This window comes from Labeo rohita, chromosome 15 (genome assembly GCF_022985175.1).
Source record: "Labeo rohita strain BAU-BD-2019 chromosome 15, IGBB_LRoh.1.0, whole genome shotgun sequence".
NCBI lineage: Eukaryota > Metazoa > Chordata > Actinopteri > Cypriniformes > Cyprinidae > Labeo > Labeo rohita.
The window spans coordinates 31088687-31116171 of record NC_066883.1 but is presented as its reverse complement, the minus strand read 5'-3'; the positions used below and the strand labels follow the sequence as shown (position 1 = coordinate 31116171).

The 27485-nt window shown below is 34.0% G+C and overlaps 1 protein-coding gene across 6 annotated transcripts in view; it reads left to right on the top strand.

Annotated features, from left to right (window-relative positions):
- The window catches only part of nphs1 (NPHS1 adhesion molecule, nephrin), a 219763-nt gene that overhangs the window by 152637 nt on the left and 39641 nt on the right, over positions 1–27485 (top strand). For all 6 annotated transcript variants that reach the window (XM_051128921.1, XM_051128920.1, XM_051128922.1 and 3 more), the window contains 6 exons: positions 15474–15596; positions 15881–15962; positions 18658–18761; positions 22269–22390; positions 25157–25328; positions 25930–26087. In XM_051128921.1, the coding sequence (XP_050984878.1) occupies positions 15474–15596; positions 15881–15962; positions 18658–18761; positions 22269–22390; positions 25157–25328; positions 25930–26087 (761 nt within the window). The remainder of the gene's footprint in view (positions 1–15473; positions 15597–15880; positions 15963–18657; positions 18762–22268; positions 22391–25156; positions 25329–25929; positions 26088–27485) is intronic.

Below are 27485 nucleotides of genomic sequence, written 5' to 3'. Positions count from 1 at the left end.
TCTGTCACAGTTTCTTCAAGGTAAACTGAACTTTTATTTTGACAAGTTACTGTGAAGATACCAAATTCTTATTTTTTACCAAATTCTGTGTTCTTCATTAATTTTTTGGATTCCATTTTAGTTGTTTCATTAAATTTTAATAGTCGAAAGCATCTCTAATTAATTGATTTTAATAAAAATATTTATTTATTTATTTTCAGAAATACTGTCTTGCGTATTCACATTTTTCTGGTAAATAATTTTTATGGTAAATATTCCTTGAAAAATAATTTTTTAATAATTTTATTATTAGTAGTAGTAATAGTACTGTCATTACATTATGTAATATCTTTCTGTCACAGTTTCTTCAAGGTAAACTGAACTTTTATTTTGACAGGTTACTGTGAAGATATCAAATTCTTACGTTTACCAAATTCTGTTTTTCATTAATTTGTTTTTATTCCATATAAGTTGTTTCATTAAATTTTAATAATCAAAAGCATCTCTAATTAATTGATTTTATTAAAAAAATAATTATTTATTTTTAGAAGTACTGTCTTATGTATTCACATTTTTCTGGTAAATAAATTCTGGTAAATAATTTATGGTAAATATTCCTTGATAAATAATGTTTAATAATTTTATTATTAGTAGTAGTACTATCATTACATTAAGCCATATATTTCTGTCGCAGTTTCCTTAAGTTAATCAAACTTTTATTTTGACAGGTTGGTGTGAAGAACTTTGTGTATATGATATGACGAAGGTTTTTCTCACAAGAATGAGTAAAATGCTCATGAAGTGACTCTCAGAGCAGTTCTAGAGTTTATGTGTTCATGTACTATATATTGAGGCGGCAGAGGCTGAAAACTCAGCGAGTAAACAAAGCCGCCCACCTGTGCCTTTCATTCACACAGAGACACATAGAGCATGCAGAATTCATATTTAAATAGTATTTTTGCGGCTTAATATTTAGACACTAGTTAATATCGCGTTTTGATTTAAGTGTACAGACTTACTTTTGATTTATTCATCCAAAATTTGGTAAATTCTGTGACATTCCGCATTAAAAATTACATTTTCAAGACTGGATTCCATGATTCTGTCCACGCTTTCCGCATCACGGAATTCATAAGGCCTTATATAGTTACTGCCGTCTAATGAGACGAACTATAACAGAGTTTAAGTTTTGACATAGAAAAGATCCAAGCTTCTTTGGTTAGGTGAACAAACCAGATGTTGGTTGGTTGGAGATGGATAGATGTATTGATAAATAGATATATGGATGGATAGATTTGAAGGCAAGATGCCTACTTTGCACTAAGTAGGCTTTATTTCTGAACTTTTGGTTATGACACGCAATGTCCAGTTATTTCGTGACATGCTGCTCTCTCGGCCAGCTGGAATTTCTTTCCTGATGAGAGTCACTGCTGAGTCGCCATGATCTGGGTTTTGTTCAGGCATCTCTTTGCCACCCACGTTCAGTATCTGAGTCATGAATTGTACCACATATACGTGATTGTCACTCACATTAAGTCAACTGCACATCCTAGCACTCCTGCCTGGAGGTGTTTTCAGTTCTCTGCATACCCTCAGACTAAATATAAATGCAAAACTGTATCCAACAAGGCTTTCCCCCAAAAATTATGAAGCTTTAAAGAGTCTCAGCGTTCGGCTCATTACAGCTTTTATAGCTCCAGAGTGATTAGTTGTGTGACATTTACAGAACTAACTCAAAAAAAAAAAAAAAAAAAAAAAAAGTTTCTGAAACTTAGTGCCTATGAGGAATGATGGTAGCATGGATGGCAATAGTTAGCTCTCTTACAGCTGTTATATAATATAATATAATATAATATAATATAATATAATATATATTTAGATATTCAAATAATTAAATACATGCATATATAAATGCATACATACTTAAAAGTAAAACTTAATAGTTACACTAATAGTAATGGTTAAACTCAAAATAAAGTTTAATATTTTAGTTGTAAACAGACCTATTATTATTATTATTATTATTATTATTATTTAGATATTCAAATACATAAATAAACAGACATGACTCAGTAGCTAAAGTTAGCCATATATTTTAGTTGTAAATAGACTAAATAATATCTATTATTATTACTATTATTATTATTTAGATATTCAAATATACAAACAAATAAATAAATTAACATGACTTCATAGCTAAAGTTTGCCAATTTATATTTTAGTTGTAAGTAAACATAATAATAATAATAATAATAATAATTAGATATTCAAATAAATAAATAAATAAATAAATAAATAGACATGACTCACTAGCTAAAGTTAGCCATATATTGTAGCTGTAAATAGACTATATAATATATTATTATTATTATTATTATTATTATTTTATTATTTAGATAATAAATAAATAAACAAATAAACACAACTTAATAGCTAAAGTTAGCCATGTAATATTTTATATGTAAATAGACCTATTATTATTATTATTATTATTATTAGATATTCAAATAAATAAACATGACTTAATAGCTAAAGTTAGTCAATTTATATTTTAGTTGTAAATAAACCTATTATTATTATTATTATTATTATTATTATTATTATTCAAAAAAATAGAAAAACAAACATGGCTTAAAAGCTAAAGTTTTTAAAGTTTGTTGTGAATAGATCTAGATTATTAGATTATTAGAATATATTTATTACTACTGTAATAATGTAGTGTATTAATATAAAAAAAGTGTCGTTGTTGTTTTTTGTTTGTTTGTTTTTTTAGATCAAGTGACACTGAAGGTGTGTCACGAGATCAGATATCATTTGTTATGTTATGTTCACCCAGCACTGAATGTGAACAGCAGGAAATCTGCTATTTTGCTCTGGGAAAAGCTATATATAGAGAGTGTGAGCGTGCTAGTGTCTGTGTGGATTGTGTGTGCTGTAGGGAGGTGGACTTGTGTCTCTATATTATGGTTGGTAACTGTTTCGGACACTGTTTTGTTTATCAGTTGTCAGTCTGATTTACGTAAATCAACTCTTGTTCTGTTAAGTGTAGAGAGTGTTTATTGTCATATGCGGTGGGCTAAAAATGAAGAATGTAAGAGCAGGAAAGACAGAGAGAGGAAGAAATTGCTGTTATCTCTCTTGCCTCAGATGCACCTGCTGCACTCTTCAGACAGGAATGAGATGGGAGGAGATGAGAGGAGAAGTGCAGAGCGAAGGAAGAGGTGGAAAGATCAGTGGTATGAAGACGAGAAGATGAGATGAAATGAGAGAGGGAATGAAAGAGAGAGAGCAGAGGAGGAGAAATGGGACTGCTTCAATGGCTCTTAGCTTCAAAGCTCACACCTGAGCCCAGCGTAACCGCATGTATGTGTGTGTTTGTGGATGAGTGTATTCAAGCCTTTTGAGGCATGTCTGGTCAAAGCTTGTTAACAGACTGTGTTTGCTCATGTGCTCTAACAAGGATGTGTGTGTGTGTGTGTGTGTGTGTGTGTGTGGACGCCACAGAGGTTGTGCAGATACACGTGACCATATGAAAAGATGGTCTTCATTTTAAAGCAGGATTTGGTTTAGATGAATGACCCTCCATCTGCCTCAACTTACCTGGGTGTGTAAAAGTTCATCTCTATTCAGATAAGTTGTTTCTCTGGCTCAAAGTGAATCTGACATGAGCTGACCCTGTTTACTTTCTAGACTTATTTTAAAGGATCATTGTGTGTCTTTCCAAGGAAAATGTTTTTTCGTTATCAGTTCTCAAAATGCACTTGATCTGCTGCTGAATCATTGTTGGTAAATGTTTTATATATCTGCCTATTGGTTAATATTTTGTAATAGTATACAGTATAGATGACATCAGTGTAGATGACATCTGTCTGTCTCTCTGTCTGTATATCCATGTCTACTCTATCTGTCTATCTGTCTGTTTGTTTGTCTGTCTGTCGGTTTCTATATCTATCCATATTTACTCTGTCTGTCTATATATCCATCCATGTCTAGTCTATCTGTCTGTCTGTCTGTCTATATATCCATCCATGTCTAGTCTGTCTGTCTTTCTGTCTGTCTGTCTGTCGGTCTATACATCCGTCCATGTCTACTCTATCTATCTATCTATCTATCTGTTATCTGTCTGTCGGTCTACATATCTATCCATGTCTACTCTATCTATCTATCTGTCTGTCTGTCGTCTGTCTGTTGGTCTATATATCCATCCATGTGTACTTTATCTGTCTGTTGTCTGTCTGTATATCCATCCATGTCTGTTCTATCTATCTATCTATCTATCTATCTATCTGTCTGTCTGTCTGTCTGTCTGTCTGTCTGTCTGTCTGTCGGTCTATATATCCATCCATGTCTACTTTATCTGTGTGTCGTCTGTCTGTCGTCTGTCTATATATCCATCAATGTCCACTCTATCTGTCTGTCGTCTGTCTGTCGATCTATATATCAGTCCATGTCTACTCAATCTATCTGTCTATCTGTCTTTCTATCTGTCTGTCTGTCTTCTTTCATGTTTGTCTGTCTGTCGTCTGTCTGTCTATATATCCATCCATGTCTGCTCTATCTATCTATCTATCTATCTATCTATCTATCTATCTATCTATCTATCTATCTATCTATCTATCTATCTATCTGTCTGTCTATCTGTCTATCAATCTATCTGTCTATCTGTCTGTCTGTCTGTCTTTCATGTCTATCTGTCTGTCTGTCTGCCTGCTTTGTCATTTTATTATGTTTTATCTGTTATTTTATTATTTTATCCATTTATCGTTCTATAAATGTATCTCTTGTTCTGTCATTTTATCTTTTGTTTTATTTTTCTGTTTTTTTAGCGATCTGTCTGTCTCTCTGTCTGTAAGGTACATAAACTATCAAACTGTAATTCAGTCCAAATTCAAGGGTTTGGCTGGTCATGTGATCTCGACACGTGTGCCACTTTGAGTAATGTAAATCAAACCATTTCATATGTCTAGAGTTCTGATCTCATTTCACTGTACATAATTTAACCATATTTTTCTGAAATATTCTTCTTTCTGTTATGTGTGAAACTTTTTAATGAGGGAACAATTACTGAGTGCACCTTTCAGTAAACATCACTGTTGTCGCAGCTTCATCTCGATAACCAAACTGCATCAACATTCATTTACACATGTAATGTGTGACTGATCTAGAAGTCCATGTGGGAGGGAGCTGTTTTTGTTTATTTCTCCAGGAAATGTGTCTATTTGTGCACTAGAGAGAGCTTGAAAAAGAGCGTCTGTGATAAAATGATTGCCTTTTGACTATCTTTTCATTCACTTGGCTTTTGCATGTACGAATTGGTTTGGAGGAAAACATTTGCATGTTTATATGTTTATTGATGAGTGTGTGAGAGAGAAACCGAGGGGGTTGTTCATCTGTCTGCGCTAATGAGCCTCTTATCTTCCTTATCTGTCCATCCGTCTGCATTTGTCTAATGAATCAAATTTCGAGGCTCGATGTTTCCCGCCTGAGTGCTCGTGTGCGTTCATATCTCTGTTTTTGTGCCATGTGAACATGTACTTGTGCGTGTTTGGGTTTTTATTTGCTTTGTGCATGTGAGCGTGCATTTATCTAGGGAGGAGAGGTCGCAGGAAGTATGGTCGGCGACTCAGGTGGGCTTCTCTGAGGTCATAATCTTTGCCTGACTAACCATTGACTGTCATGCTCCGGCTCCCAATGCTGCCAGTAACACAGACATAAACCCCCCACACACACTTACACACTCACAGACACACACATCCTTTATTTCTCTCATCATCCCTTCTCTCCAGTCACAAAGAACAGACTGCTGAATACACACACACACACCTGCTTTCTACCGCAGCTCGACTGCAGCAGAAAAGGGAAGAGGAAGAATGAGGTAATCGAAGGGTGTTCAAATTACCATGGGCCTAGAGATGCCTTGTTCCAGTCATCACACCCCTTGTTGTTTCTAAAAACAGGCTGAGAGGCCTAGTAATTTAAAATTGTTGTTGCAGCAGGACGTCCATGACATCAGACTTGAAATGAATGAGTCAAATTATATTAGAGTTGACAGTAATAACTACTCAATTTCAATATTTTCCTGAAATCACCATGAAATCAAAATGAACCATTTTTAATGGAATATTTTAGTGTTCACTGTAAATCGTTTGTGCATCATTAATATATATATATATATATATATACACAGTATATATATATAAATGCACATGCCCTCGTAATCTTTAATCAGACACATTAACATCCCCTTCATGTTTCTGGTGATGTCTGAGACAGTAATCTCTCCCTTCAAGCAAGCTGTCACTTACTTGAGATTCCAGCAATTAGCAATTAACAAACGATCCACTGATCTATTCAATTCCCCATGGAGAAAAATCAAGTCCCGGTCGACAGTGTTGTCTGCTGGTACAAAAAATTGTGAAAGTCTTCTGGGTGGTTGCTAGGCTGTTGCCTACTGGATGAGGTTAATATTAATTGAAATGAAAAGGTTTGTGGTCCTCGAATCTGACTGGCTTATAAGAATGCGATATTAGAGTAATATCAGAACTCCAACAGCCGTTTCACAGTTTGTAATTGTATCACTCCGCTTGCGGTACTACTTTTACGACGAGTGTCATGACGGACGCCCAAATCCAGTATCATTTCATAAATATTGCTGTTTTCGTGTCACGGAATGTAGTTTTAAAGGGTTTTCAGGTGGGAATGTACTTGCTTATAGTTCAGATATGCAGTTTGTTAATAAAGATAACGTCTGTTTGAAAATTTGAGTCAATGTTGTCGGACATGTGAGCTCCATATTGTCATCGGCCGTTCAGGAGCCAAGAGCCCCTCACCTCAGCCAGATCTTCTGAAATTTGCCACTTTTAATATAGGAATGCAATAAGCTTTCAATGAAGCAACTCAATGTTCCTTCGTTAGTTCTAAAGTGACGTTTTGGAATTAGTAACGGAGGCTTGGGCTCAGCTGTTCAACTGTCAACTTTAGATTGGAATCCGGGGCAGAAAGTAGTAGTTCTGCACAAAAGTTCTGTTATTTTGTTTATCTATTTACTAGGGATGGGATGAAAAATCATTGCAACCTAAATCCAGAAATGATTCAGTATCGATTAACATTTTTTTCCGAACACATCGCGATTCTTTCTCAAATTGATTCCGAGCTTAATTTTGAACAGCAGATGGCACTGCTTGCTTTAGGAACAGCCGTGCTCTGCTTGTTTCCGAATCCTTACACGCACTTGGACCTAAAATAATCATTCATACAATCCGAAAAAGCTGAAGCGAATTACAAGGGTGTTCACAGTGGGCTGTGTTTACATTAATCTTGCGTCATAAAAGCATTCTGAGCTGAGGTGAAATTACATGACTCAGCCGAACGCACAAGTGCTCTTCAGCACTCTTCTTCGTAAGCGTTTGAGTGTGCAGATAAAAACTAGATTAGAGCACCATCTGCTGTTAAATTCTAACCTCAGAATTGATTCCAAAGAGAATCACGATGCATTCGGAAAATCTTAGAATCGATCCACAAATTAATTTATCGTCCCATCCCTAGTGTTTACACACTCGTGCTGTCGAACTGTTGTGTAAATGCAATATCTCATTTGTAGACATGAGATATGGCTGTATATTGGCACGCTGTGATTACCTACGGCCCTCGGTTTTTGGGCTGTTTCTCAAATCAGAAGATTTGGTTTGGTTCTTACACTGCACATAGTGTGACCCATTAAATATAACTACAAAAATATAAAGTATTTAATAATATAATAGTAATAATAGTATTATTGCACTTTATTTAGTTATAAAATAATAAAATAAATATACCGTGTTATAACACTTGATTTTTTAAAATAAAAAATAAGTATTAAATAAAAATATAATTATTTTACAGTACACTTAAAAAATACTATGCTAATATTTAATTTTTTTGTTAGTTTTTTTCTTAGTTTTATATGAATTTTTAAATTTCTAAAACGTAAAATCAGCAAGCTTTTATAGTTTTTAGTTTGATACAGTTTAATATTTTAATATTTTCGTTTTTAATAAAAATAATTACACTCATTAGAATGTCATAAGCCAATCAGAATCAGGTATTTGACATCCCTCTGAGATATCTATTTTATTATATATATTTTTGCTAACAATAAAAAAATATATAAGTTGATGTTCCAAAAAATAAAGACTAGCCCAGCTAACATAACTTTTTTTAAAATGAAATTGCGAATAATTGTAAATATATTACACACATTTGAATGTTCGTCAGACATTATGTCTGTATTTGTGTTAAATTACTCTTACACATTAGAATGTTCATCAGCCAATCAGAATCAAGGACAGATAGATAGATAGATAGATAGATAGATAGATAGATAGATAGATAGATAGATAGATAGATAGATAGACAGATAGACAGATTGATTGATTGATTGATTGATTGATTGATTGATTTTGTGAAATGGTCAGTGCAGCGTTTTACTATATTTAATCCATTTAAAATGACTTTCCCCTGCCAGTATAGTTGTGTTATGTGACTAAGAAGTGTAATTATTTTAGCACCAGTAGTTTAGGTTCAGAAACGGCAGATCTATTAGGTTGTAAATATGACATCACAGTGATGAAACACCTTTGTTTTTACAGGCTACCTTGGCATTGCTATTGTTTTTTTACTGTTGTTGTTGTTGTAGGAAGCACCTTTTGGCTTTTTTAGCTTTGCTATATATCGAGCGCCGAGCCAAAAGTTGAGTGAGCGAGAATGAGGGATGAAGTGAAAGACACGTACAGAGTGGAGAGCGTGAGAGAGAGAGAATCGCTCTACCTGCTTGCCTGCTCTGTGAGCACACCATCAGTCTTTACTGGGAAATCTATGTGCCTGAACAATGTCTTCTCTAGCACAACAAGTGATGAGCCTGGCTTCATCTGCAGAGAATGAGAGCGAGTGAGCGAGCGAGGGGGCGATGGCGTGAGGGTGAGAAAGAGAGACAGCGAGAGGAAATTGTGAGCAGTTAAAAAGAGAGGGAGAGCAGAGGAGAAGAGAAGAGAAAACAAATGCATCTCATTATCTAAGCGCGCTCCTCTGCAGTGCTCTCCTCAGCCATCAGTGTCCACACAGCTCCAATTGCTTCCTTTAAATCAGTTTGAAGCCCAGGCCTTGCCCCATCCTTCTCGCTGTGAAGCCCCTCGCTCCCCACTGCTGAGCTGCACACAGCAATAACGCCCCCTAGTGCCTGCAAACTCCAGGGAGCAACTAGCTACCCGAACAACACCACCAAGGCTCATTATCATGTGCCAGTCCTCACTAGGTATTTGTTAGGGTTGTTTTTATAGTGAAATTTAGTATATGGTAGTGCACTGGTTATAACTGGTTATACACTGGGGGTAACGTTGCCCCTTTAAGAAAAAAACAATGATCATTTCATCCAGCATAATTTGAAAATGTTCCACCGAATGCCTCATACTTCGAAGGAAGCTAGAAAAGTAGTAATTATCAAAAATTAACCTTATTAACCTTTGACTTTATGAAGTCAAAATATTATGTGACTGAGAAGGGTAAATAGTTTTGTACCAGTAGGTTAGATCGAGAAATGATATATTAGATTGTAAATATGACATCACTATGATGAAACACCTTTGTTTTGCTATTGCTATTGTTTTTTGCTATTGTTGTAGGAAGCACTTTTTGGCTTTTTTTCTTCTTTTCTTTTGTTTTTTGTTAAGCTTTGCTATATATCGAGCACCAAGGCAAAAGTGAGCATTAGTTTTTTATATTATTTGGCAGTGACGTCTTTTATTTATTTATTTATTTGAAAAATATGACAAATCTAAAATATTATAATGCCATATAGAAAATGTATTTTTTATAGTTTATATTTTGTAATATGCCATTTATTGCAGTGCATATTTATATAACTTATATTTATATTATAATATTTATGTACACGTTTATTTAATATAATTTGTAATATTTTTTCTTTTTATATTTTTGCATATAAATATATAAACGTTATTTAATTTCATTTTTATAAATTAAATACATAACGTTTTATAAAACGTTATGTATTTAATTTCTATAATTATGATTTTAGATATTTTTATAATATGCTATTGTAGTGCATGTTTATATATTTTTTTTCTTATATATACACATTTGTTTTTATTTTTGGTATATTTTTCCTTTTATTATACATAGAAATATATAATCATTAATATCTTTAATTTCTATAATTATGATTTTGTTATGTTGTCTGATTTTATAATTTTAAAATTTGATTTTAAAATATGCTATTTTATAAATGCATTTAATTTTTGTGTGTATATATATAGAGAGAGTTGTTGTAGGAAGCACTTTTTGGCTTTTTTTTCTTTATTTATTTATCTTTAAAAAATTGTGTGAAATAAATATTATACTATATAGAATATTTCTTTTTTATATTATAATTTATAACTTATTACATATATTTTTTTCTTATATACGTATGTATACATTTATTTTTTTGCAGTTTTATTAGTACATTTTACGCTCTTTTATTATTTATTTATTAGAAAAATGTGGAAAAATAAATATAATACTATATAGATAATATATTTTTCGTTATAATTGTATAATATAATTTGCATATTTAAATTTTTTCTTATATATACACGTGTATATGTGTGTTTAATATCTTTATTTTTTTTTTACATTTTTTCCCTTTTATATTTATACATATAAATATATAAGCATTAATGTTTTATTTATTATTTATTTATTAGAAAAATATGGAAAAATAAATATTATAATACTATATAGAAAAAATATTTTTTATATTATCATTTTATAGTATACTTTTTTGTAGTGCATATTTAAATATTTCTTATATATGTACATGTGTATATTTAATATCTTTTTATATTATACATTTTTTCCTTTTTATATTCATACATATAAATATATAAACATTAATGCATTTAATTTCTATAAGAATTAAAAAAATATTTTCTGTTTTTTATATATTTTTTATAATATGCTATTGTCGTGAATAGTGAATTTATTAGATTTTTTTTTTAATTATTAATTTTATAGAGAAACAAACAATAAGTTCTGTCAAGTGCATATGAACAATAAGTATCAAGTACATATAAAAATATAAATTTTAAACGTTGTAATCATAATGCAATTTTCTTCCAAGCTGTTGATGTTCGGACTATTACACGGAAAGCTGTCAGACTTTATTGTCTAAGTTAAGAGTTTAATGCATCATTTACTCAGGAACGTGTTCTTTTGGTCTTTTCCATTTTTTAACTGTTGTATCAGACTTACATTTTCCCATTTTAAAAGTCTGAATGCACCGTCTAGGTTTCTAAATGCTAAAGCGCTGCCTGTGTGAACAGCCTTAAGTTCATAAGCAGGATTTTATGATTTTCCTTATACATTGTACAAGCAAAAATGATCCCGTTTCACACCTTCCCATCCAATATCGAGCTCACAGTGGGTAAACCTCGCAACCAGGGTAAACCTGGACAGTGGCACATTTGAGTTCGATTCGTTTGAACAGAGCACAAAAACTGATTTTCCCTCTCTCTCGTCAAAAGTGCGGGGAAGAGCTCTGTAGCCCCGAGCGATGCAGGGGAAAGTTGCGCAGCGGAGAGGTGAGAGGGAGCGCTTTGATCGGCGGCGTGCGCGTCTCTTCTGCTGGAGGTGATTTGCAGCACTGTTGCTGCTGCTCTTTTTCTTTTTTCCCCCTATAAGCAGAGCGCTATGCTAGATTAGCATTTAGTGCATTTCCACAGGCTTGTCGACAGCACAGGGGCCGCGCTTCATCATCCGTCTGTGATTCACACAGGCGTTTCAATTGATAATGAGATGGTGTGCTTCTGCAGTGTCGTGCTGAGGCCGGGGTAAGCGAAAGTGCTCTGATAGAAAACAACCAAGACACAACCCTTCGTGACGATCATAAATAACCGTGTGCAGGGGTTTCTAAGGCCCTAACTAAGATCTTATGGGAGAATAGCCCCACTGAAGTAGAAGTTGTCATATAACATATAAAGAACCATAGAACCACTGCAAACAACAGGACACTGCAGGACCATTTCAGTCAGATAAAACATATTGTTTTACTACTTGCTTCAAAGCATTAAAGACTTAAGATAAATTGCATCCATTTGTTGAATAATATCTGTTTTTATTGTCTGTTTTAAGTGCACCTGGGAAGCTTTTACATCTGAGTGCAGTTATAAAGCTGTAATGTGAGTTTAAAAAAAAATAAAAAAGTCAGTAAAAAAAAGCTATAACAAATAAGAAAGTAAATAGAAAATAAACCAGGAGAGATGGGAAAGGATTTTTTAATTAGTTGGGCCAGTGGATAAACATAAGTGAATACATATTTTACACAGCCTGATTTATTAATGCATTCATTGACTCACACAAAGGCATTTATTTGATTAAAAATAAGTAAAATATTATTACAATTTAAAATAACTGTTTCTTTTTTCATATATTTTAAAATGTAATGCATTCCTGTGATGCAACGCTGAATTTTCAGCATCATTACTCTAGTCTTTAGTATCACATGATCATTCAAAAATCATTCTGATGTAATGATTTGCTGTTTAAGAAACATTTCTTATTATTATCAATATTGAAAACACTTGTGCTGCATAATATTTTTATGGAAAGCAAAATATATATCAGTATATCAAAAAGTATATCAGGCTCACAGCTTTTCTTCATGGCAGATGATAAAACGAGTCTAAATCTGTTAGATTTACACTGAAGGATGGACTAAAGCCATATCTAGAGAGTATCAGAGAATAAAGACTTTGATAGTAGACTTTTAACTTGGTCATAATGCCTTAGCAGCCACATAGCAACATGCTAAAAACCGCCCGTTGGCATTCACTGCGTTGTGTCATTGTGCATTTGCGTTAAGTTGAACTTAAGTTGGTCTCTCTCGCTAATGCTGCCTCAGATCACCAGTCCTCATGGAAAATGAATGAGTTCTGGTCGCTTTGTTGCTGCAAAGCGCTGTCAGTGTGACTGCGCTTTACATTAATGAAATAGCGTTTATTGCTTTGGTCAGGACACGGTGTAAACCAAATGCTGAGTTTAAACTTACGATGAAATATGTAATGTTTTCACTGATTAATGTTCTCCTATCCCAGTTTAATGTGCGGAGTCGACTTTACTAAGCGTCACTAGTTTAATTTTCCCCTTAAGGGAATTTGAGCGTATTTTGTTTTGCAGTGTTTGGACGATCTGCTAAATAATTTAATTTAATTTAATTATTTAATTTAATTTAATTTAATTTAATTTAGTAAAATGCTATTGTTGTTGAAACTTTTTTTTTTTTTTTTTTTTTTTTTTTTTGCTTATCACAGATTATATTATTTGGCTGTGACTCTGCTTTTATTATGTATTTATTTATTAGAAAAATATGGAAAAAATAGATATAATACTGTATAGAACATCTATTTTTTCAAAGTTTATATTTTTATCTTTTCATAATATGCTATTTATTGTAGTGTATACACTGTAAAAAACAATTTGTTGAGTCAACTTAAAATAATTTGTAACTTGGCTGCCTTAAAATTTTAAATTCAGTCAACTCAAAAAAAGTTTATGCAACTTGAAATGTTAAATTATACTAACCGACAACTTAGATATTTGAGTTGAATCAACTTAAAATTTTAAGGCAGCTGGGTTCTGTTAAGTTTAGCAAACACAAATATCTAAGTTGTTACTTAGTACAACTTAACATTTCAAGTTGAATAAACTTATTTTAGTTGACTGAACTTAAAATTTTAAGGCAGCAGGGTAAAAAAATATTTTAAGCTGACTCAAATTGTGTTTTTTATTCTTATTTTTTACAGTGGTGTGTATTTAATATATTTAGATTTTTTCTTTTTTACATTTTTTTTCCTTTTTATATTTACACATAAATATATAAATAATAATGTCTCTAATTTCTAACATTTTTTAATTTTTTTATAATTTTATAATTTTTATAGTATACCATTTTTCATATATTTGGGTTTATATATATTTAATGTTTTTTTAATATTTATACATATAAATGTTTTTTAATTTCTACTATTACTTATTTTAAGTTAATTTTATAGAGAAACAAAAACAGTAAGTTCTGTCAAGTGCATATAAACAATAAGTATCAAGTACATATAAACTATTTTATAGTTTATTGAAATAAATAGCATATTATGAAAAGATAAAAATGTACAATTTGAAAAATAAATGTTCTATATAGTATTGTAATATATTTGTATTTTTCATATTTTTCTAATAAATAAATACATAGTAAAAGCAGAGTCACAGCCAAATAATATAATCTGTGATACACAATTTTTGATTTGATTTAATTTGATTTGATTTGATTTGATTTGATTACAAACACTGCAAAACAAAATACACTCAAATTCCCTTAAGGGGAAAATGAAACTAGTGATGCACATTGAACCAGGATAGGAGAAAATGAATCAATGAAAACATTACATATTTCATCTGGTAAACTCAGCATTTGGTTTACACCATGTCCTGACCAAAGCAATAACCGCTATTTCATAAAAATGATGCATAAATTTTTGATGTTAAATTTATTTATTTATTTATTTATGGATGTAAAATTAACAAAATAATTGAATTTATTACATGACATGCTGATAAATTCTTTTGACTTATTACAATTAATTGCATATATTAATATTTGCTTGGAAAACCCCCAAATGAATTTAATTTAAAGACTTTGTATTGTAATATTTTGAAAGATAAAAGTGATTTTTTATTTTTATTTATTTTTTTTTTGAAAGAAGTTTCTTCTTGACTTGATTTAAGTTCATTGCCACATCAGCTTCACAGGCTATTTCATGCCAAACAAAGAAAAAAAAAATACAGTAGTACATCAAGGCTGCATTTATTTGATCAAATAATTGTAATAAAATACAGTAATGTTGTGAAATATTTTTACAGATGAAAAAAAACATCTATTTTAAAATGTAATTTATTCATTATGCTTCAGAAATCATTTTAATGTCAATTTTGTGCTTGAAGAAGCAAGTAGAAAGTTCAAAAGAAGAGCATTTGTTTGAAATGTACAACTTTTGTAGTATTAAAAATGTCTTTACGCTATTAATCAATTTAATGCATCCTTGGTGAATAACAGTAGCGATTTATCCATGCATTGTTGATTAGGGTGCAAGATTGTTTGTTTTTTAATCCCATTACTTTTAATATTTTTTCACATACGAATGAATGTCTACTGACCCAGTAGTTTTCCATTCTATAGGCAAAACCCCTTAAATGTAGCTTACTTGTGTGGCCATTTCATGAATTTTGCCTGCAAAGTAGCTCGCCCCAAAGCTCAGAAACACAAGTGTGCATGTGTGTTTTAAAGCTCTGAAATATCTCTTCAACCAGACACCAAATGAGTTCACAGCTTGCAATAAAATAATATATTGTGACAATCCCCTGCCGGTTAATCTCTCCTCACCTTCTCCACACTCTCTCTCTTGTCTAAGTCCCGCCCTCACAGCCGTACATCCAGCTGGAGTCTGATGAGCCGTGGGTGGAGGGAGACGAATACACGGTGACCTGCATCGCTCCTGATGCAAAACCTCCTGCCGAAATCACCATGTTCAGAGGTACGGCGTCGCTTAAGAGCCCGACGCTTTATTACATCCATTAAGCCGGGCTCTTATGAGAGAATTACACTGTAGATACACAACGCCGATAAAAGATGAAAACTCTCGCTGGGAGCTTTCAAAGCAGTGGCTGTAAACTCAAACCAAGAGACTTCATGATTCATTTACTAAGTTTGTGTCACGCCATCCCTTGGCAAGAAGTACCCCGAGGCAGCCTACTGACTCTAACTTCTGTGTGTGTGTGTGTGTGTTTTTTTTTCCTCCTCTTCTTTTTTCTTTCTCAGATGGAGAGGAGCTGACGGAAACCGATTCTTTTACAATGTCAGGCTCACAGGATAAACTTCTAAACACTCATGCTGAAGTCAAGTAAGTCCGTGTGCAGACAATAAAGGTATAGAAGGTTCTTTACAGCTGAGTTCTTGTCACCATTTTACCTTTTATTGTATGTCCTTCACAATTTGTCTTGTTTAAAATAAGGTCATGTTTTATACACTGTATATAAAGGCAAACACAAAAAGTTGCAAGAGTTTGATGTTTTGAAAAACTTTCATTTGTCATTTTTATTTCACCAACATGATGAGCGAGAGCAGTTTTTTATTCATAAGAGGCAGTGGTGTAGTGATAAAACAGTAGGCCTTTGGGTATTCAAGCAATATTTCAAGGTACAGTTATCCAAAAATTGTTTTCATATTTTCATATTTATCTACCTTCTTGTCATTCCAAACTTGTATGTTTTTATTTTTTCCATGAAACACAGCAGATGTTTAGCAGAAGGTCCAGGCTATTTTTTTCCGGTGTAGATCCCAAATCTCCTTGATGACACTATTAATTTCAAATATTTATATGTGAGAAACTGCCGTTATACCTTTTTACTTCGTAAACATTTAAGAATGCCTTGCTTTTAATGTCATTAGGGAAAGATTTTATTCTGAAATTTCTGATTTAATTATTTTAAAATTATTGTATTTTTAAATTGAGAGAGAGAGTGAAATAAACTTTATTTCAAATTTATTTGAAACATTAACTATTTTCACTATCATTTTTGATATATGTGATTTTGGACCACAAAACCATATGGGTCATATGGGTCAGTTTTTTGAAACTGATATTTATACATCATCTGAAAGCTGAGTAAATAAGATTTCCATTTATGTTAGGATAGGACAATATTTGGCCGAGATACAAATATTTGAAAATCTGGAAACTTAGGGTGCAAAAAAATCAAAATATTGAGAAAATTGCCTTTAAAGTTGTCCAAATGAAGTTCTTGGTAACTATCTTAATGAACTACTTAATATCCTAATGATTTTTTGCATAAAAGAAAAATGTATAATTTTGACCCATAAATGTATTTTTGGTTATTGCTACAAATATACCCATGCTTTTGTGGTCCAGGGTCACATATGTTCTTGCTCAATATATTTATTTATTTATTTATTTCACAATTGAGGAACTTAAACACAACTATTAAAAAAGGTTCAAACATTCACTGATGCTCCAGAAGAAAACACAATGCATTAAGAGCCAGAGGGTGAAAACTTTTGGAATTTGAAGATCAAGGTAAGTTGTACTTAATTTGTCTTCTGGGAAACATGCAAGTATCTTCTGTTGCTTCAGAAGGGCAGGACTAAATGGAAAAAAATGATATTTCAACAGAATAACAAAAAATCATCCTGTTCAAAAGTTTTCACCCCTCGGCTCTTAATGCATCCTGTTTCCTTCTGGAGCATCAGTGAATGTTTGAACCTTTTTTAATAGTTGTGTTTGAGTCCCTCAGCTGTTCTCAGTGTGAAAAGATGGATCTCAAAATCATACAGTCACTGCTGGAAAGGGTTTTAAATATGCAAAAGATGGAAAACAGGACCTAGAGGAATTTTCTGAAGAACAGTGCTCAGTTTAACTGTTCAGAACAAACAAGGGACTCATGAACAACCATCACAAAACAAAAAACAGTCATATGTCATCCAGGTAACCACATAGTAGGGGTTCCTAAACTTTTGAAGGGGGTTATTTTAATAATTTCAGCAATTTTTTGTCTTGTGGACTATATGTAAACATCTTTAATGTAAAATATCTTACTCAAGACAGTACTAAATCAAAAAAGCATGCACTTTGTATGATCTCTCATTATTATGTATTATCTTATTTTGTTATAATGATTCTCAATTTCACAGGTTCTGCAAGGGGTTCCCAAACTTTCGCATGCCACTGTATGTACATATATAACTGAACCCCCCAAAAATAATACATTAGAATAAGTAAATACTCAAACATGCCATATAGCGGTCAGTCATGATACATCATAACTAATGAGCTTGTGCTGGTGGCAAATTTTACTTTGTACATGAATGAAAGCTACAGCAGAGGGGAGAGAGTTTAAGTGAGTTATGACCTAAATTTCTGTACTTTCCTCATGCAAATCTGTCGAATGGCTTCAGAAGACTTGAAGTATAGCCCCAAAGTGTCACTCCATGGTGCTTTTTTTCATATTTGGAACTTGAAAGCCTCAGTATTCATTCACTTTCATTGTATGCATATGAGCAGTCTGGACATTCTGCCTAACGTCTCCTTTTGTCTCATATAAAAGAAATAAATCAGAACAGTTGGAATGATGTGCGAAAAGACAATGACTCCTTCAGTTGTAGAGTCTTCCACACTAGTATCTCATTTCAGTAGTGATATACTGAAAACCCACATGTTTTCTTTATTAAAATCTTTTTTTTAAATTTACATGCAGCATAGTTACCTAGACTGACCCAGATTTTACAGCCTCATAAATGTGTAGTCTATGGGCAAATCCTGAAATCCATGTGGATTTTTTTTTTTTTTTAGAATGTCTTCTGCATTCCACTTTTGCTGCGCTCTTGAATAAGGTATTGCTGACAAATCAAATCTTGGAGGCCAGGTACAGTGAAGTGTACGCTGGCAGCGCTCCAGGCTGGCAAATGGAGTAAAGTTATGAGCTCAGTGGGTTTGTGGGTAATTGTGGCAACATCGGGGATGAGAGAGTGCCACAGTGTGAAACGCATTAACGCAAGCCAACCCTGCTCTCTCTTTGCAGCATCAGGGCACGAAGTTCAGACAACGCACGCCAGCTGACATGTCGAGCGAAGAACCCAGCTGCTCATCGAGCTCTTGAGACTAGCATGACCATGAGGGTATACTGTAAGGACCCTGCAATTGTGTAAATTCACTCTGAATATGTTTGCAATTAATTACTCCTAATATTAATCATCACTGGTGATATGTATTTTATTTTTGTGCGTCATGTGAAGAGCCAGTGGATTTGGAATTTGAAATCTCAGTTCAAGCTGAGTTTAATTAAATGGAGCACATACTGTAAATAATGAAAATCACTATGACTTTGAATTTAAATAGTAGATTTTCTCACACTGTTCTGAGTTCACGGCCACAGCTGTGTGACTCGTAGTCAATTGGGCCTTTTTCCTGTCAAGTAATACTCTTGAAAAGAACGCAGTGCTTTCACTAGAAAACGCAAATTTTTGAGAGACAGTGCAAACTTTATTGGGAAAATGCAATACTTCTGCTAGAAAACACAAATGTTTTGTGAGTGTACGTAAAGATTCTCAGGAGAACGCAGTACTTTCGCTAGTAAACGCAAACGTTTTGAGAGACAATTCAAAGTTTATCAGGAGAATGCAATACTTTCTCTAGAAAACGTCAGTGTTTTGAGAGACAATAAAAATTTTCTCTGGAGAATGCAGTATTTTTGCTAGAAGTCGCAAATGTTTTGTGAGTGTACGCAATGATTCTCAGGAGAACGCAATACTTTTGAGAAAAAATGTAAATGATTTGAGACAATGCAAAGATTCTCAGGAGAACGCAATACTTTTGTGAGAGAATGCAAAAGTTTTGAAAGACAATCCAAAATTCCTCAGAAGAATGCAATACTTTTGCTAGAAAACGCAAATGTTTTGGGATAGAGTGCAAAGATTCCTGGGAGAACACAATACTTTTGCAAGAAAATGCAAATACTTTGAGAGTGAACGAAAAGGAGAATACAATAGTTTTGCATTCTTAGTGTAAAGATTTTCTGAAGAATGCAGTATATTTGCAAAAAAAGGCAAATGTTTTGAAAAACAATGCAAAGTTTTTTTGGAAGAATGCAGTACTTTTGCAAGAAAATGCAATGTTTTAAGATACAATGCAACGTTTTTCTAAAGAATGCAGTATTTTTGCGAGAGAACCCAAATGTTTTGAGAAACAATGCAAAGTTTTTTGGGAGAATGCAGTACTTTTGCAAGAAAACGCAAATGTTTTGAGAGAATGAAAAGTTTCTCAAAAGAATGTAATACTTTTGCGAGAGTACACAAATGTTTTGAGAGACAATGCACTGTTTTTTGTGAGAACGCAATACATTTGTTGCGATGCAAATTTTCTCAGGAGAATGCAATACTTTTGCGGCGAAAAAAAAACTTTTTTGAGAGACAATGCATACTTTCAAGGGAGAATTCAATACTTTTGCTAGAAAATGCAAATGTTTTTTGAGTGTGCACAGAGATTCTCAGGAGAACGCAATACTTTTGCTATTTTTTTGTGAGTGTACGCAAAGATTCTCGGTAAAACGCAATACTTTTGCGAGAGAATGCAAATGTTTTGTGAGTGAATACAAAAATTCTCGGGAGAATGCAATATTTTTGTGCGAGAGAATGCAAATGTTGCAAAGATTCTCAGGAGAGCACAAAACATTTGCGTTTTTTAGCAAAAGTGTGCAAAAAGATTCTCGGGCGAATACGATAATTTTGCTAGAAAACGCTCTTTTTTTTGAGTGTATGCAAACATTCTCGAGTTTCTCAGAAGAATGCAATACTTTTGCAAAAAAAAAAAAAATTTGAGAGACAATGCATACTTTCTCATGAGAGTGCAATACTTTTGCTAAAAAAAATGAAAGTTTTGTGAGTGTGCACAAACATTCTTGGGAGAATGCAATACTTTTGATAGAAAACGCAAATTTTTTTTTGAGTGAACGCGAAGATTCTCGATAAAACGCAATACTTTTGCTAGGAAATGCAATTTTTTTGTGTGTACACAAAGATTCTCAGGAGAATGCAATATTTTTTGCGAAAGAACGCAAATGTTTTGAGAGACAATACAAAGTTCCTTGGGAGAATGCAATGCTTTTTGCTACAAAACGCAAATGTTTTGAGAGACAATGCAAAGTTTCTCATAACAATGCAATACTTTTGCTAGAAAATGCAAGTGTTTTGTGACTGAATGCAAAGATTCTCAGGAGAATGCAATTATTGTAATAAGAAAACGCAAGTGTGTTGAGAGTGAATGCGAAGATTCTCAAGAAAATGCAATACTTTTGCAACAGAATGCAAAGTTCTGTGAACGAAAAAGTGTTAAAATATTCCTCACAGCCTCATCACCATGTCACATTAGGGGCTCTGAACCATCATGGCATTTCAAACCTGTCTTTCTTCTGAAAAACATTTAAAAAATGTTTTCGTTCATACAATTAAAAGTTCTGTAAATGGGATTCATAACCATATTGAACCCTAGTTCAACTTTCGACTTTTATGGTACAGACAAGACATTTTTAACTGCTCCATTTTTTGATGAACTATCCTTTTAAGGTATTCCAGTGTTTAACCAAGTAGGGTTGATTTTTGCTTCATGTTGACTTTAAAAAGAAACACCTTTCAAATCAGTTTAGCGCCTCATGTTTTATCACGTAATTTTTCCACGTTAATTCACTTTGTAAGCTTATCTGTTATGTTATTAGGTGAGCTTTGAAAACCGATGCAGCCTAATGCACATTTTAAACGTGATGTGATATGATGCATTTCACAGGCATAAGCTTCCACCAAAACGCCAATCACATTTTTTGTGCTCACTAAATTTATGCTTTAAAACATCGGCCCCCCTTTCCTCACCCCAGCTCATGGTTCCATTACCGCTCAGCCAGTGCAATAAGTGCTAATGTAGCAGAACCGATGGCCAGCAACGCTGTCTTACTCAGCACGCCTGGCCCATCAAATCCAACTTTCCACTGCCCATTTTCATCTACAGCAGATTGTGAGCAAGACGGCACTTTGTCATGGCAGACTCTCATCCGTCCATCGCGCCCGCTTCCAAACTGATTGGGGCAATAACAAAGAGCGGCCCAGCCCCATAATTTATTTTACAGCAAATGTATTATTCAGGAGCCCCACTGTAATTTATTCATGTTCCACATTGCCTTATTACGGTTTAAACATCTGTTATTTTGGTTTATGGACTGGTGCCAGTGTGTGGGTCGCTCTTTATACTTAATGGTTTCATCAAAAGGACAAGCAATGTCTTCCCGCTGCACTGGCGTTAAATGTCCTCGATTTAACAATGTTGTACAGGCCTAAAATAGAGTCGTGCTCTTCCTGACGCTGTGATGCTCAAACTTGTGGTCGTTTTTTCTACCTCGCACTTTCTTCTTCTTCCTCCATTTCATCTCTCGTGACCGGCTCTAACATGAAAAGACGCCCGTCTTCTCAGAACAAAGGCAGGATCTTTTGTTTTAATAATATTTTCCCTCCTTCTCACACATGAACTTGTTCCTCTTTTCATTTCTTCTGAAGAATCTCATAAGCCGTGCTGTGATGCATACGATCACATACAAATGATTCGAACTTCTGTCTATTGATGTCGTAACCCTTCATTCACTTCATTCAGTTCCCCCGCAGCCTCCGGTGATCATGGGATTAGAAAATGAAGAGGTCAAAGCTGGTTCCTTTCTCAGGGTGGTGTGCATGTCGTACGGAGGCAACCCACTGGCCACTCTGCATTGGACTAAGGTGAGAGAAACATGAGAAATTCTTCCTCGGTTGCCCTTTTCTTTTTCTGGAATAATTACTTGCCATCTTTTTCTACTGGAATAGGATACAAAATAAGACCTTGTGTTTTATTCATAGTTATTGATTAAACTTTTATTTCCCACAAATTAAAGATTTTTTTTTTAATCAATAACTCTTAACAAAAAGATCTAATATTAAGCACTTGCATTACATTTATTACAGTAATATTGATTAATTTTCTTTAACATTTAATATAATTACAGCTCTTCTTTGTTAGTTCATGTTAACTCAGGTCCATTAAAGGGATAGTTCACCCAAAAATCAAAACTACCCCATGATTTACTCACCCTCAAGCCATCCTAGATGTATATGACTTTCTTCTTTAAGACAAATATAATCAGACTTATACTAAAAAAATTTCCTGGCTCTTCCAAGCTTTATAATGGCAGTGAATGGGTGTTGAAATTTTGAAGTCCAATAAAGTCCATCCATCCATCATAAAAAGTACTCCACATGGCTCTTAGTGGTTAATAAAGGCTTTCTGAAGCAAATCAATGCATTTGTGCAAGAAAAATATTCATATTTAAAAAATTATAAACCGTGAACTCTAGTTTAGTCTATGTCCTATGTCATTCGCTGGAATGCCATTCTCTTGTGAACGCACGTACAGCCGTTAGCGGAAGCTAGAAAGTACGGTTTATGCAGTTTTAAATATGGATGTGGATGCACTTTATTGGACTTTTATTGGACTGTTGAATCTCAACAGTTATTCACTGCCATTATAAAGGTTGCAAGAGCCAGGACATTTTTTAATATAAGTCTAGTTGTATTCATCTGAAAAAAGAAAGTCATATACACCTGGGATGGCTTTATCACTTTAAGTAATATTAAAGATACAACTTTTGATTTCAGTATTCTAATTACTAATACTTATTGTATGGTTTTATTGTTGATACAGTACATTTGTGAAGGTCAAATTATTACTTTTTGGGTAGAGGATATTAGGTAAATTTTATAATTTATCTGTCATATGTGATAGTACACAAACCAAAAAACATGGGATTTGTGCCTCTAAAAAGTCACGGGACACCAAAGTGTACTGCATTCATGGAAAGTGCCACTTATAAAAATTGGTCCAAATGTTACGTTAAGCAGGTAGCTGTTAGATGAAAAATTATGGGCTGCGTCATTCAACCATGCGAGAGCTGTTTACCGAAACGCTTTGCGGGCCAATTACCATGAATGTAATGCCAAAGTAAGGTCACAGTGGAACGTAGGTTGCTAAAGTAATTTGAAGCTAGGTAGAATCTGGCAGGTGCACCGGTGGTTGTTATATTCTTTACATTTTCACAACCTCTGAAATTATGAAGCATTGGCGTCTCAAACAGCTTAATAAATGTTGTGCAAAGCTTCAGTGCCACTGAAAATTCTGCTGAGACTGTGTCAGAGGACTAACTCGAGATAACAGCGAGCATATGTTCACAAAGAGACTATGCTGAGAGCACAGAATGAACAAAAGCAATGCTTTTTATAAAGGCCATTCAACATTTCTTAAAGACACTCAGAGAGTGGCTCTCAGGTAATGTTAAGTGGACTGCCCCTGTGTAAATTTTTCTCTTAAATAGGACATTAGGAAACTATGATAAATTTATTTTTTTTAATTCACCCATTTATTTAGTAATTTTGCTGTGTGCGTGTGAGTGAATGACTAAACTCAGCAAGCCTAGGGGAAAGCTGAGAGCTGCAACCAGGAACTTTATTAAACGCCTGTGTTTAGAGACAGAGAGAAGATGTCAAGCTTTAAATCATTTGCAAGTGAAGTCTAGGCAGCCGAATCTACTTTTCAATTCATGTAGTGTCCCGCAGTCAGGCTCACAGTGGAGACTCTCAGTTTACTTTGATAAAATGTGTCAGTCCTGACATCTCTAATAATTTTCAGCTAATGCAAATGTTAGCGTCTGCAACACTGTTGACTGCATGACTGATCTCAGACACAAATGTCTATTTCTAGAACTAAAGTCTGCTTCTGTCTATCTATCTATCTATCTATCTATCTATCTATCTATCTATCTATCTATCTATCTGTCCGTCCATCTATCCGTCTGTCTGTCTGTCTGTCTATCTGTCTATCTATCTATCTGTCTGTCTATCGGTCTGTCTGTCTGTGTGTCTGTCTGTCTGTCCGTCCATTTTTTGTCTATCTATCTATCTATCTATCTATCTATCTATCTATCTATCTATCTATCTATCTATCTATCTATCTATCTATCTATCTATCTATCTGTCTGTCTGTCTGTCTGTCTGTCTATCTATCTATCTATATGTCTGTCTGTCTGTCTGTCCGTCTATCTGTCTGTCTATCAGTCTGTCTATCTTTCTATCTATCTATCTGCCTGTCTGTCTATCTATCTATCTATCTATCTATCTATCTATCTATCTATCTATCTATCTATCTATCTATCTATCTATCTATCTATCTATTTATCGGTCTGTCTGTCTGTCCATTTTTTTTCTGTCTGTCTATCTATCTATCTGTCTGTCTGTCTGTCTATCTATCCATCTGTCCGTCCGTCTATCTATCTATCTATCTATCTATCTATCTGTCTGTCTGTCTGTCTGTCTGTCTATCTATCTATCTATCCGTCTGTCTGTCCATCTCTCCGTCTATCTATCTATCTATCTATCTATCTATCTATCTGTCTGTCTATCTGTCTGTCTGTCTGTCTAGCCATGTCTATCCATCTCTCTGTCTGTAATCTTTTTCAGAATGGAGAAGTTCTGTCCACTAGCTGGGAGGAGGATATTGTGTCACGTCGCTCCAGTAGTGTGTTGAAAATGGAGGTCAAGCCAGAGGACAATCATGCTGTGCTGCAGTGCGAGAGCGTCAACCAAGTGTCTCGTTCACCAATGTCCCTCACCCGCACTCTCACTGTCCTTTGTGAGTATTCCAGGACACATTATAGCTATTAATCTTACAAAAACTTCTGCTCACAAACCCATCAAACTTCTAAGAAGGCCACAAGCCTCTTGTTGCTAGTGGTTTTCAACATAGCCTTAAAACAAAAGCTTGATCTTTCATGACACACTGTCACTTACCATAAGCCAATTACACATGGCTGTATCATGGCTGACAAGTAAATCAGGTCAATACTTCCTGCTACTTGCAGTTTCTGTAATCTTTCATTAACAGAGGATGGTTCATGACGGCCTTGTCACAACAAATTCCAATGTCAAATAACCCTTTATCTCAAATCTGCTTTCATTGGCACATACGGCTTATTGAGAATATATCCTAGTGCACACAAATACTGATACCAGTTGGGTGTTATTAGAAGATCTCTCTAGACACTTCACTCACCATTTCATTGATCAGCTAGATCATTATTTCTGGGCTGTAAGAGGATCATAAGAACATATCTTAATGGCCTCAATTCCTTTGTGGCATGACTAGCGTGTTTAAACAATTTGCTGGAAAGATCTGCTGACTGTCTATTTATCTTGCTTCTTTTTGTCTTGTGATATTCACTTTTTTCTCACAGTTGAGCCAGCCGAGGTAACGTTACTGGGTTCATTTGAAGCCATAGAGGGAGAGGAGATCAGTCTGTGCTGTTACACTTCCTCTAGTAATCCTCCGGTCCACATCCGCTGGTGGCTTGGGTTCAAGGAGCTCAACAGAACGAATGTTACCATCTCTGAGGTATTTACAGTCAAGATGGAGGATGTGGAAACTCTTCTTTTACAAAAATGACCATAGTTTATAATGAATTTATGTGTTTTATGTCATTCCCCAAATTTAATTACTAAAACAATTGAAATTATATATAAAAATTATATAATGTCTATATATATATATATATATATATATATATATATATATATATATATATAACTATAAAATGGACAGTGGACAGTATATATATATATATATATATATATATATATATATATCCTTCTCCTAGAGCTGTAAAGCTACAACCACCAAACTCGGGTCAGACCTTCAGACTGGTCTGAAGTTGGTTGCTATATCTTTTCTAACTGATCCGGCTTATGGTTTTCGAAAACCAGACTATCAAAATCACCTAAAATCCCATAGACTTTTATTGAGGGGGTCTAAACTTTCATACAAAGAGACCTATGGTGCATCCAAGCTGTTTATTGCTATAGCAAAGCTTAACAACTCCCTACTTAAAAAACAGCTAAAACCAGCCCAAGCTGAATGGCTGCTTTGGCTGGTTTCCCAGGCTGGTTTTAAAGTGGTTTTGGACACTTTTTATTTGGTCAGGCTGGGAGACCAGCTAAAAGACCAGCCAAGGTTAAACCGGCTATTTTCATCTTAAACCAGCTGAGACTAGACAACCAGCCTAGGCTGGTTTTAGCTGTTTTTTACTAAATCAACTTGTTTTAGCTGGTTTAAACATGCTAACCATGCTAGAAACATGCTACCAACATGCTAGTAACTTGTTAGCAACATGGTATTAACATGTTAATCATGCCAGCAACATGCTAATAACATGCTATTTGTGCTAGAAACACGTAAACAACATGCTAATAACTTGCTACTCATGGTAACAACTGCTCGTAACTTGTTAATCATGGTAGTAACATGCTACTAACTTGCTAACCATGTTAGAAACATGCTAGCAACATGTTAGTAACTTGCTAATCATGCTAACAACATGCTAGTAACATGTTAATCATGCTAGAAACATGATGGCAACATGCTAGTAATATGTTAATTGTGTTAGAAACATGCTAGTAACTTGCAAATCATGCTATCAACATTCAAGTAACTTGTTAATCATGCTAACAACATACTAGTAACATGATAATCATGTTAGTAACTTGTTAATCCTGCTAGCAACATGCTGGTAACTTAATCATGCATAAAGTGATAATGTTAACAACATGCTAGTAACATACTAATAATGTTATAAAAATGTTAGTACAATGTTAATGTAACATGTCAGTCATGATAACAACATTCTGTTCATGGTAGCAAAATGGTAGTAACATGCTAATCATATTAAAAACATCCTAACAACATGCTAATAACTTGCTAATCATGCTAACAACATGTTAACAACATGCTTTTCAT